The 13,431-nt window shown below is 44.0% G+C and overlaps 2 protein-coding genes across 3 annotated transcripts in view; one reads left to right on the top strand and one right to left on the bottom strand.

The window, feature by feature from the left end:
* LOC115100974 (inositol-tetrakisphosphate 1-kinase-like) overlaps positions 1-7,299 on the top strand; it is a 22,028-nt gene extending 14,729 nt beyond the window's left edge. The window contains exons 10-12 of one of the 2 annotated variants that reach the window (XR_003859227.1): positions 1,601-1,711; positions 6,482-6,589; positions 6,703-7,299. Coding sequence is in view for 1 of the 2 variants with exons in the window: in XM_029620106.1 (XP_029475966.1) it covers positions 1,601-1,686 (86 nt within the window). In the remaining variant the exon portion in view is untranslated. The other variant, XM_029620106.1, reaches the window with a different exon arrangement.
* Positions 364-13,431, bottom strand: CCER2 (coiled-coil glutamate rich protein 2). Its single transcript, XM_029620104.1, has 6 exons — positions 13,170-13,431; positions 9,648-9,694; positions 6,472-6,565; positions 5,791-5,859; positions 2,710-3,689; positions 364-1,618 (listed from the first exon to the last, which is right to left on the bottom strand). The coding sequence occupies exons 1-6, from the start codon at positions 13,213-13,215 to the stop codon at positions 1,535-1,537; spliced, it is 1,320 nt and encodes a 439-aa protein (XP_029475964.1). The 5' UTR covers positions 13,216-13,431; the 3' UTR covers positions 364-1,534.

The following is a 13,431-nucleotide window of genomic DNA, read 5'->3' as shown; positions in this document are numbered from 1 at the left end:
GTCCTGCTTTTCATAGGGCAATCAGAATTACAACTCCATAATATGCAATGGGATGAAATCATTACTGGATCAGCCTCTTCGAGTTGACCCGGATGAGGTGGCAACTCCTCACAGGGTATCAAGAGAACTAGAGAGAGCCGATCCGGTAGGGACAGTCACAGAGCACCTGCCACCAGTAGAACCAGAGCGATCTGATCCTCTGGGACCTGGGAGACAGCCACCTCCGCTTTGCACCCCTGAAGACCCTTGGGACCTGTAGAGATGGGATTCTTGTTGGCGATGTTTTCTGCTCAAAGGACAGTTTTTCCTCATGCTCCTCAGTTTTGGGGTGGCAGTTGATTGCCTGATATCCTCTGTTTATCTGGGGGGGGGGGGCCTATGGTAATGGAACACCCAAGAACTGAGAGAAGGGAGAGCAGGGGTGAAGGTGGGCTTTATGTACATGAGATTGTGACTTGTTTTGGTTAATTCTTCGCTCCTAGAGGTTTCCTTTTGTAGCTGATCCCCTCAGCCTCTCTAGTTCCCTTTTCTTTCTGTCATCAGCAGATCCAGGGGATGCTGTGTCCCAGCTCTGCTTGCCAGGGCTACTTCCCTCTGGGGGCCTGTCAGAGTGTGAGGTAAAGTTGAATTTTCATAGAATGAGGAAGGCAGCCTTTCCCCTCTCCTCTTGTTCAGCATGGAGAGGAAGGAGGCATCATGCACAGCTGGAGGTTCTTGCATTCAGAAACAGCCAGTGTAATATTTATCCTAACAGAGCAGAGTGGGGTCAGGGCTTCGCAGGGACCAGACATGTTCGCCAAGGCCCAGGCCGGCGGAGGGCCTTTTTCTTCTTGATGAGAAACAGAGAATCAGGAACTGTGTGCTTTTGACTCACTTGTGCAGTGGCTGGGGGTCGAATCTATTCATGGGCAATGGTTCTCCAGTTAAACGTAAGGTGACCTGATGGCCCCGGACCATAAGGAACAGAGTGTGCCTGTCCTAGTTTTGCTGCATTGCATCTATGGATGTATAATTTGATTCTGTCACCACACAAAAAGGGACTGAATCAGCACAAGTCTGAAATTTGTGTGCAGTAGCGCCAAAGCCAAGGGTTGAAGCCTTGATGATCAGTGCTACAGGTCACAAGTTTCATACTTGGTGCTCATTCAAACCCTTTCTGTGGCAATGGGGGCAAATCCAAGGCAGGCCCAGCCTGGCCCTCCCAACCCCCGATGACTCCTTGATTCATCTAGTGCCTTACCCTGGTGGCATTCATAGTGCTATACACGGTTGACTTTGTGGAAAAGTTAGGATGTGACCAGTTCCTAATCTCCTGTATTCCTGACCACACTGTTTGCAGAGAGATTATAAATGACTACTGTAAAGCACTCAAAGGATCTTGAAGGTGAGCGTGTGCACTTGGGCCTGTGTAACAGTACTCAGCCTGGCAGAATGAGTAAGGAAACCTCAGTATCTACAGAAACTAAAGGAGGACTTTGCATGTGGTGGTCTCTTGAGGCTGAGGGGGAGAGGGTTCCCCCTCCTCTAGCACAGGTTAACCTCTGTGTAGCTCACCCAGCTTCTCCGCAGCTTTCTTCAGCTCAAACTCGATCTCTTCCAGGTCTTCCAGGTCCTGTTCCTGAAAGAGGACGTACAGGACAGAGTGTGACAAACCAGCAGCCGTTCCTGCACGAGAGAGCTGTCTAATCAGGCGTTTGCGTGCCCAGTAAAGGCAAGCGTGTGTGTGTCCTCATCCCCATCTCTCCCTCCACCTCCTCCCATCTGATCCCCAATCCTCTTTCCCTGAATGGTAGGAGGAAAGCAGCTCTTTCCGATTTTTCATTCGCTCTTGCCAGCACTTGCATTTCACTCTTTTTTTTTTTTTTTTTTTTTGCCCCTGGATGGCTGCCTCTCTTGCCCACCCCTATTTATGGCCCTGCTCAAGACCTACACCGTGGGGTATCCTAGCACCCAATTACCAGTGCACTGACTGAATGCCGTTTCCCTGCCAGCAAAGTGTATTTAGCCCATGGATGCTGGGTGCCCACTGCGCACAGACAGGAACTGCTCCTTTCATGGGTATACAGGCTCAGGAATGAGTTCTTGGCAAATGAATCATTGCTGCCTCTTGTTGTTTTGCTGCAGGCCACAGGCCAGTCCCCCAGATCGGGAAGGCTTGACAGACGCTTTCCCCTGCGGGACAGAACGTGCACTCCCTCGCACTCTCTTCGCTCCAGTATTAATGCCACCTTGGACGGAGGCTGGTGCTCCAACACTGGCATAGCCCTAACTTGTAGACCCACCTGGCATGGGCACACAGCTTCTGTTGTGCTCTTGGAACCAAACAACGCATAGGGTTCAGTTCCCAGCCCAAAGCTGCGGCTCAGTTTGTTGGTGAGGGGCATCTAGGAGCTCTTTATTAAATTAATTTATGCCAATAAAAAGAGCATCACCTGGTGACGCTGAGTCACTGTGTAACATGCTTAGGCCTTCCCCTAATTCTGGATTATTTCTGAGTGCTGCAAATGATGCACTGTTTATTGTTGCTGGGTTTACCATGAATATCTCTGACCTCAGCAGGATTTGGGGGGGAATAAGGGGGGGGGGGGGGTCCACGGGGATCTGTGGCACTTTTGGAATTCAGAAGGATTTTGTGCCATGCAAGAACTGATTTTAGTTTTCAGTAAATTCTGCTCCTTTATTCAACATCAGGAAGCAGCTAATACTCACCTCCTCCTCTTCCTTCTCTTCCTCCTCTTCCTTTTGCTCCTCTTCCTCCTCTTCTTCCTCCTCCTCCTCCTCCTCCTCTTCCGCTTCATGGTTGTGATGCTTGCTCTTGTGGTAGGGCTCCTCCTCCTCGTGGTGTCTCTTCCGCAGCTCTTCGTCTTCACTGGCTGCCTGATGGTGATGGAAATGCCTCTTGTCCTCCCAGAGGTTCCTGCCCAGGTGATGCTCCCCATGGACACCATGCAGGTGGGTTTGAGAGTTGGAGACCTTCACGCCTTTCTCTTCTGCTTCAAACTGGGCTGTCTCTTCATCACTGGCTTTTTCATCCATCCTTTTGTGGACACTCTTGGCTTGGACACCAGATCTCTTCTTAGCTTCGTCTGCCTCTTCTACTTCCTTCTCCCAGTTCTGATGTCCTCCATGATGGCCCTGGTGATGATTGTGGTGATGGCCTCCATGGTGGTAATTCTCTTCCTCCTCCAAACTGTCTTCCTCTTTACTGAAAAGCCTCTTGGTGCCACCAGGCCTCTTGCTGGCATGGTGTCTTTCAGTGCTAGCTTTCTCATGCTTCTCATTCAGTTGGAAGTTGTTTCTCTTCTTCTCTTGGTCATTCTTTTTGTCTTCTTCAAAGTTGTCCCTCCATCGCTTCCCTGGTGAACTTCTCTTCTTTTTGTCTTCCTCGTCTTCCTCCTCCAGGAGTTCCCTGGTTTCTTTCTCCTCCTCAGATACTTTGTGCTCTTTTATTCTCTCTTCTATGGTTTCACTTTTCTCAAACTCCTTCAGATCCTCGTTCTCCTGTTTGCTTTCGCTGTCTTTCTTTTCCACCTCCTTCCCGTTGCCCTCGACAGGTGCCCGCTTTGGAGCATCTCTTTGATGGACAGCTGCTGACGCTGGGTCTCTCTTTTTTAGGTCCTCTTCTTCATTTTTCTCACTTTCCCACACACTGTGTCCTCCTTCATGCCCAAGTCTATGATTGGAATGCTCTATGATAGAAAAACAGTATCTGTATAACAAACAAGATGCTACAGTATAGAGATATTGAGAGATGGGGAGAAGGGAGGACCCTGTATGTATTCCATCACCAGATCATCCATTCAGTATCTGAGGATCTTATAACTCAATTTCTGTTTCAACCTCTAATTTTTCCATTCTCCGACTCACATACACTGGTAAGCAGCCGATTTTTACTGTAAAAAGGAGAAGATCCCATCAGAGGATATGCAGTCTGTAAAGCTGCTGTGTCCTCATCCTGCTGGAATGACAGGTCTCATTCATGATGTGCCCGAACTCCATAGGTCTGGGAAATGAGAGCTATAAGATCATTCTCAGACTAATTAATTGGACTAAGGCCACCATAACACTCCCAGGGCCATATCCTGTGTTATATCACTATTTATCTTACAACATAACATTCCCAGGGCCATATCCTGTGCTATATCACTACGTATCTGCACCATAACACTCCCAGGGCCATATCCTTGCTATATCACTACGTATCCTGCAAAATACGATTCCCAGGGTCATATCCTGTGCTATATCACTACTTATCCTGCAACATAAGATTCCCAGGGCCATATCCTGTGCTATATCACTACCTATCCTGCAACATAAGATTCCTAGGGCCATATTCTGTGCTATATCACTACTTATCCCACACCATTACACTCCCAAGGCCATATCCTGTGCTATATCACTACTTATTCTGCACCATAACACTCCCAGGCATATCCTGTGCTATATGACAACTTATCATGCACCATAAAACACCCAAGTTCATATCCTGTGCTATATCACTACTTATCCTGAACCATAACATTCCCAGGGCCATATCTTGTGCTATATCACTACTTATCCTGCACATAACATACCCAGGGCCATATCCTGTGCTATATTACTACATATCCTGCACCATAACATTTCCCTGACCATGTCCTATGCTATATCACTACTTACCCTGCACCTTAACTCTCCCAAGGCCATATCCTGTGTTATATCACTGCTAATTCTTCACCACAACACTCTGAGAGCCACACATTATGCAGTATCACAGCTAATACATCCCCATAACATTTGCAGAGCCATATTCTGTGCTATAACACAGTTAATCTTTCAACATAACATTCCCACAACTGTATTCTGCGCTATATTACTGATAATATTGCAGCATAGCACTCCCTGGTCCATGTCCTGTGCTATATAAATGATAATACTGAAGCAAAGCACTCCCTGGTCCGTGACCTGTGCTATATCATTGATAAAACTGCAGCATAGGACTCCCTAAGCCATGTCCTGTGCTATAATCACTGATAATACTGCGGCATAGCACTACCTGATCCATGTCCTGCACTATATCACTGATAATACTGCAGCATAGCACTCCCTGAGCCATGTCCTGTGCTATATCACTGATAATACTGCAGCATAGCACTACCTGATCCATGTCCTGCACTATATCACCTATAATCCTGCAGCATAGCACTCCCTGGTCCATGTCTTTTGCAGTATCACTGATAATCTGCAGCATAGCACTTCCTGAGCCATGTCCTGTGCTATATCACTGGTAATACTGAAGCATAGCACTCCCTGAACCATGTCCTGCACTATATCACCTATAATCCTGCAGCATAGCACTCCCTGGTCCATGTCTTTTGCAGTATCACTGATAATCTGCAGCATAGCACTTCCTGAGCCATGTCCTGTGCTATATCACTGGTAATACTGAAGCATAGCACTCCCTGAACCATGTCCTGTGCTATATCACTGATAATACTGCAGCATAGCACTCTCTGGTCCGTGTGCTGTGCTATATCACTGATAATACTGCAGCATAGCTCTCCCTGGTCCATGTCTTGTGCAGTATCACTGATAATACTGGAGCTTAGGGTCCACGTCCTGTGCTGTGTGATATGACACTTCCTCTGAATACATCGTCAGCCTCGTAGGTTTTTATCTCTTATTCTTTCCTCCACACATTTCCACTTTGTTTTGTCCTCTGCTCACACACCCCATTTTCAGTGAAGAGAAAGCTGAAAATGACTGAAGAGAAGTGCTAAATGTAGCACAGAAGCAGATCCATTTGCTTACCTCGGTGAGCCAGGTCCTCCAGCTCTTTCAGCAGGTGCTGGTGATGCAGCATTGCTACGACTCTCTCATCTACAAAATACAGACACTGGAGTATGGGGGCTGCAGAATAGAGCTGGACAAGTTTTTTAGACATTGTATGCCTGGATCATAACTAATAGATGCATGAATACATGAAAGGGGATAAATTCACAAATGGATAGATCACTTAGGATAAATAAGGACAGTGATTGGAGGGACAGTCAGATGAATAGTCAGTTACGGTACTACAGATGCATGGACACACATATCTATGTGCTGTTTGTATGTGGCTGTCTGGTGTACATGCTGTGTGTATATATGTGTGCATGGGGCATGTGCACTATTTGCATCTGGTGTACGTATTGTGAGTGTGTGTGGCATGTGCAATGTTTGCAGCTGGTGGATGTGCCATGCATGAGTGAATATTGCATGCGCAGTGTTTGCAGCTGGTGGATGTGCCATATGCAGTGAATGCTGCATGTGCAGTGTTTGTGGCTGGTGGATGTGCCATGTGTGAGTGAATGTTACATGCGCAGTGTTTGCAGCTGGTGGATGTGCCATGTGTGAGTGAATGCTGCATATGCAGGGTTTGCAGCTGGTGGATGTGTATGCTTGTTTTTTTCCCTTACTTTCTCTCTTAATGTTGGTTATTTCACTCTTTACCTTCCTTTAGGATCTTCATGCACTCACTGCTGACTTCACCTTGATTGGGCTTGGCCAGAGAATCCACCAGAACCTCCATGATGCATTTGGTAACCTCAAAGAAGATGGTAAAATTAATGTATGTATTGGGATGTTTAAAACTGCATTTTTACAAAAGTACTTTTGATCAGAATACCTACACAGGACAGATAAACTCAAAATACCATCTACATCTCTTCTCTGTCTGTCTAGGGCTGGTATTCATGGTATGGAGAATTCCAAAAAGAATAAAATCTTTTTATATTTCTTGGTATTTGTGGCGCTGGAAATCGGCTACAGCAAAGCATGAAGACCAGGGCTTTCCTTCTGGATTAAAAGATGCTGGTACTCACATGTAGGATGCATGGTGGGTTTTTTTTTCTGGAGGGGTCACAAAGCAAAAGCAGGTGGAGGGAAAAGATGCCGGAGTTTAGTATCGGCGAGAAGCCCTTGAAATAAAGCTCTGATGAAAAATTTTCATCTCAAACAGAAACCAAGTGAAAGTTATAAGTATGAAAGGATCTGGGGCTGTTATAGGAGGTAATATGGTCTAAGCTGATCCAACCATGGGATTGATAATAAGCAGTTTGTTGTCTTGATGGGCGTTTCCAGATGCTTACTGAATTCTGTCTGAAGCCATTATGCTGCCCTGTTATCCTCTGAAACATATATTTTGTATTTTAGTATGCCAAAAAGCAGATTAGATAAAGAATTTAAACACCCCCCCCCCTCCAAACCAAGGCATATAGGAGTGAAAGAAACAAAAGGGAACCAGATTATCCTTTTATTCAAAGCCCATAGCTTTAACAATAATACATCAGCTAACAAGGAGGTTAGCTGATGTATTATCTCATGTATTCATCCTCTCCGGTTCTGGTTATCTATTTTTCACACTTTTTTTTTTTTTTAATTTGCAGACCTAAGACCAGAATAGGGGAGAAAACTCTTTGCACATCTGGTCCAGAATTAGTTGTTATACAGTGCACAGTGGTAAATTGAGAAAATTGGAACCAAAAGCTAATCCCAGTTTGGGAGATTTTTGATCTGGCTGTAATAAGAGAAGCCAGAAATGTGGCTGCAATATGACAAATGGATTTTTTGTTTTAGTGAGGATTACAACATAAGAATTTCTATACTGAGTCAGAGCAAAGGTCCATCAACCCAGTATCCTGTTTCCAACAGTGGCTAATCCAGGATCTCAAAAGGTCAATAGATTCCATGCTGCTTATCCCAGCTATAAGTGGGCTTTTTTTCCAGGAACTTATCCAAACCTTATTAAAGCCAGCTACACTAACAGCTTTCACCACATCCTCTGGCAACGAATTCCAGAGTTTAAATAAGTGTTGCATAAAAACAATTTTCTCCTATGTTTCTTAAATGTATCACCTAGTAACTTCATTGTGTGTTCCCCAGGCTTTGTACTTTTCAAAAGAGTAAACAACTGATTTGAATTTATCCTCATGATTTTAAACACCTCTATCATATCTCTCCTCATCCATCTCTTCTCTAACCTATTTAGTCATTCCTCATAGGGGAATCATTTCATCCCCTTTATCATTTTGGTTGCCCTTCTCTGTACCTTTTCTAATTCTGCTATATCTTGAGATGTGGTGACCAGAACTGCACACAGTATTCAAAATTTGGTCACACCATGGAGCAATACAGAGGCATTACGATATTCTTTTATTCTCCATTCCTTTCATAAAAGTTCCTAGTAATCTATTTGCTTTCTTCATTGCCGCCGCACACTGAACAGAGGATTTCAACATATACACGATGACGCCTAGATCCTTTTTTTGGATGATGACTCCCAATCTGGAATCTTGCATTGTGTAGCTATAATTTGCGTTGCTTTTCCCTATGTGAATCACTTTGCACTTGTCCACATTAAATGTCACCTGCCATTTGGAGACCCAATCTCACAGGATCCTCCTGTAATTTCTCACAATCCTCTTGTGATTTAACAACTTTGAATAATTTTGTATCATCAGCAAATTTGATCACCTCACTCATTGTTCCCATCTCTAGGTCATTTATAAATATATTAAAAAGCAACGAGCCCAGTATAGATCCCTGGGGCACTCCACTTTTATCTTTCTCCATTGAGAAAATTTACCATTTAGCCCTATTCTCTGTTTTCTATCTTTTAACCAGTTCTCACTCCACAATACATCATTGCCTCCTATCCCATGATGTTTTAATTTCCTCTAGAGTCTCTCCTGAGGTAATCTGTCAAACACTTTCTGAAAATACAGATATACTATATCAACTGGCTCACCTTTATGCACATGTTTAATCACGCTTTCATAAAATGTAGCAGATTGGTGAGGCAAGACTTCCCTTGGCTAAACCCATGTTGGCTTTGTTCCATTAAACTATATGTTCAGTAATTTTGTTCTTTATAACAGTTTAAACTATTTTTCTCAGTACTGACATCAGATTCAGTGGTCTGTAGTTTCCTAGATCATCCCTGCAACCCTTTTTAAAAACTGGGGTTGTGTTAGCCACCCTCCAATCTTCAGATACCATAATTGATTTTAATGATAGTTTTCAGATTACTAATAGTAGTTTTACAGTTTCATTTCTCAGTTCTTTCAGCACTTTGGGATGTATACCATCTGGTCCAGGTGATTTGCTACTGTTTAGTTTATCAATTTGCCCTATTACATCTTCCAGGTTCACTGAGATTTGTTTTAATTCCTTTGAATTGTCATCTTTAAATATCACTACCGGCCTAGGTATCTCTCTTACATCTTCCTTAATGAAGTCTGAAGCAAAGAATCATTTAAACTCTTTGCTATGGCCTTGTCTTCCCATAGTGCCCTTTTTACTCCTCAATCATCTAATGGCCCAACTGACTCCATAGCAGGCTTTTTTTTCTTCAAATATAACTGAAAAAGGTTTTATTATAAGTTTTTACTTCCTCAGCAAGTTTTTTTTTCAAATTCTGCCTTTGCGAATACATTGGAGAAAGTCTTTGAATATAAGATGACTCTTTATTCAAAATATTTAAGATTTTTATGATGTATAACCTGTGTTGTGGTTTGGAACAGCTTATTGTTAAATATTATAAGTGTTGATTGAGAAAGTGTGTAGTGCTGTGTACCAGGCAGCCTGTGTGTCCCTGTATCATGCATTAGTCTGCATCTGCCGCTTACCTTCTCTTCTTCTTCAGAAAGCTGAGTTGACAGTGGTACGGAACTGACTGTAAAACAAGATAAAATGATATAAATATATAGATCGGAGTTTCACCATATAGAGGCCAATATTAAAAAACAGTAGATTAGATAAATTTAGCCAGATAAGTTATACTGGATATCCCTCCCTCTCAACCCTAGCTCTTTCGGTAGGTGGAGGAGTAGCCTAGTGATTAGAGCAGCTGGCAGGAGACCAGGGTTCAAGTCCCGCTGTTGCTCCTTGTGACCTTGGGCAAGTCACTTTACCCTCCATTGCCTCAGGTACAAACTTAGATTGTAAGTGCTCTGGGGATAGGGAAATACCTGCAGTACCTGAATGTAATCCACTGTGAAGTGCAAAAAGCAGGATATAAAAATCTAAATAAATAAAATGTACAATCTCTACCTTCAGCTGGAATCGTGATATATTGTGACCAGCGCTTTCTGCATTGTTACGCTTCCAGAGATATTGACAGAAAGCACTGGCTGGGTCTATGGTAGCAGCTTACTACAATGCTGGCTATAGAGATTGGCAAAGGTACCAGGAGGGTGAAGGCAGAAGACTAATTCTTGGAGCAATAAGTTGAACCGGGCAGGGGAGCCTGGCCCCAGACCCCTTCCATTTTTTTTAGTTACAGTCCTCTCAGAGGGGTTTGGGAGAGAGTGGCTGGCTCAGTCCATGATTTACAGCTTAGGTGGAGGGGCCTGCTTGATATACATATATATATATATATATATATATATATATATATATGCTACTCAGCATTGCCACTTAACTGGCTATATTCTTTTGAATATGGCTGGTTATGGCTAAAGTTATCAGGCAGCATGGTACTGGAATACTTTAGATATGCTTCAGGATACCTAAAACCAAACAATGCATAAGCTCTCTAGGGTTGGTACCGACAGCTGAACAATATGCCAAAGTCAGGAAGCACAACACTGAAGTACATACTGCTCAGCTGAATGTGCCTTCCCCAGAGAGCTTATGTTTTGCTCAGCTGTAGGTGCAAGCCCCAGAAAACTTATGTTGGAAATATAAGTTCTTCCTGTCTCTGAGGTGAAGAGGCACAATGGGCACAAAAAACAGACAACGCTGGCCACCAGGAATGTGAGTTTACTCCATTGCAGACACAGGAGTTCAATTTTCAAGGTATGCCCTCTGAGGAAGGCACCATTCCCAGGTTTTCTTTGCTATCCTGAACTAAGTGTGCACAGTTCAGTTGTTGGTGCCCACCCAGACAGCCTATGCTTCGTACATATCGCATGCTGTAATTGCCTTACCCAGAGAGCGTATTCTTTTAATTTTAATTGCCATTCCTTGTCAAAATGGACTTGAATGAGAGAACATGGTCACAAGTTAGGATGCACAGCACCAGTCTCACATGCAATGCCATTTTAGCAAGGATTGACGAGTAAAAAGGTAAAGATTTCTGAGGCTGGGCCCTTCGGCTGAATAGCAAGCACTTTGGTGTTGTGCATCTGATGTTGGCATCCTGTTCAGCTGCAGGTGCCCCCCCCCCCCCATGAGAGTTTTATGCTTTAAGATAACTGTAGGTTCCCTCCCCGTAGAGCTTATGCTTTGATTTTGCTTACCATTCCTTGCCAAAATGGCCTTGAATGCAAGAATTTTCTCTCTGGAGCGAGCTGAACAAAGTGTAAGCTCCCTGGAACGGCACCTACGGTTAAGTAGTACAGCAAAGTTGGGATGCACTGCGCTGGTGTACTGTCAAACTGTAGGTGCCTACCCCAAGAGCTTACTGGAAATTAAACTCCTGTATCCCAGATGGAGTAAACTCACATTTCTGGTAGCCGCTTATTCTATTGCTGTGTCCAGTCTGGTAAAAGCAGTTAGACACTACCACACTGGGCACAGAAATAGTATAACATGGCCACCAGCCTTGTGAATTAAGTTTTACTCCTGCTCTGATCTAGGAGTTAAATTTCCAGTGTTAAGAAAATGGGCTTTAAGCTGTCTGCTCTTTAACGCCCCTCCCTGTATTGCTGGGGCATAGCTAATGCCTTCTGTTACATGGGGTTTGCATGCACCTGCTTGAAGCATACCGCTGGTTTCCTAGCATGGGTTTTCAGCACTAAAAAACCTGTGCTAAAACATGAGTAAAACCCACGGTAGGCTCAGTGCGGCTCCCTCTGTGATAGAGAATGCTTTGCTCCTTAATACACTGCTCTTGATGAAACACTAGTGGGGTTAAGTAGGTTTACTCTGTAGGTTAGTTTAATATGTCCCTTTTTCCATAAAGATCAGGGAATAATGTTTTCCTCTGTCCATCCAATCCTCTGCACTCTGCCCTGTTTATAGAGCACACACAACAAAGAACTCACGCTGGACTGCTAACTCTCCTTCCTCCAGCTCAGCGCCATGCCTAATGACTTGATATGTATTATTTAGAACATTAGTCCCACTCTGCATCGGAGGTTGGACCATGGTGGCCAAGAACAGTAGGATGCACACAGAGCCCCTCCATCTTTTTTAGCTTTGTGTCACTCATCCTGGTTTAACTACCTGCCAAAGAAGTTAGGGATGGGAGATAGTGTTTTAAAGAAAAGAATGATCGTAATTGAAAGGCACATGAATATATCACCCCCTGAGCAATAATTGTCTGGATTGTTCAGACCCTTCTGAATTTTTATTATTTAGACATTTTTATAGCATCCTAAACTAGGGCACATTACAACAAATTAAATTATATATACAGGTACACTGGGTCCCTGCTGCAACTAACTTTAAATTAGTTATAACAATGTTATGGAGGTGAAGCTGCATGAATCTCTTTGCACCGGAGAATTAAGACCTAGGGAAAAGTGAACTTCAGTTAAATAGGGATCGGTTGACCCAGGCCACTACTTCTAACTTTAATCCCAAACCATTCCATAGCCTGCAGCTCTGTTTCCTTAGTAGGGAACGCAGTCACCCTTTTAAAGGTATTTTCCCCCTGGCCCCAAGTTCAAATTTAACCCTGGGTCTAGCTCATTAATTTGCTCGGCCAGAGCCCTAGCCGCCCCATTCTTTGAATTTGTCCTTTCAGCCTCAGCCCCTTGGAACTTTCCTACCTCTGTCCAAGGTGCTGAAGCCCCTCATTCGGGACTTAATAGTAAGAAACCGATCAGGGACTTTGGATCATTTTCAGATGGAACACATATGCTTGAGTATTTTAACAGTTTAGCAACAGAGCAGTCAGTTCTTTGGGTTTTTTTTCCTATGAATTAAAAAAAAAAGAGAAGATGAAATACTGCTCCAAACAGAGCAGGGCATGCCTTATAATTAGAAACAGCTTTAGTTTCAAGCCAGAATGTAGAACATGTTCTGGAAAAAAATAACAGGTGAAGCTTCTAAAGCGCTGTTGCCCAGTATTTTATCGAAATTATAAAAAGTTAGTCCATGTCCCCCTGGCACCTTTGTGATTCTTTGGAAAAAGGCACAGAGAGCAGCAGGAGTGAGGGCACGGGAGCCGCATTAGGAGCAAGTACTTCCCCCTTCCTTACCTTGCAGGATTAAAGAGACGAGCAGGAAAAATCCGGCAGAAATCATTTTGGGGTTGTGGCAGTAATAATTGCTGAAAATCCAAAGGGGACCTGAAAGGGCTAGGAAGCAAACAAGGGGGAGGATGGAGGCCAATCGGGCAGAACTGTCAACCTAAGGAGACCTGGGGGGGGGCTGCAGGAAGGTGGGGAATCTTCCTGCCGGGGTGAGGGACTGATTCCGGCTCTCAAGATGTGGTGTCTGAGGCTGAGGCTCCGGGCTCCC

This window comes from Rhinatrema bivittatum, chromosome 11 (assembly GCF_901001135.1).
Source record: "Rhinatrema bivittatum chromosome 11, aRhiBiv1.1, whole genome shotgun sequence".
NCBI classification, from domain to species: Eukaryota; Metazoa; Chordata; class Amphibia; order Gymnophiona; family Rhinatrematidae; genus Rhinatrema; species Rhinatrema bivittatum.
Note: the sequence above shows the minus strand (reverse complement) of the source record. Positions and strands in the feature narration are given on the sequence as shown.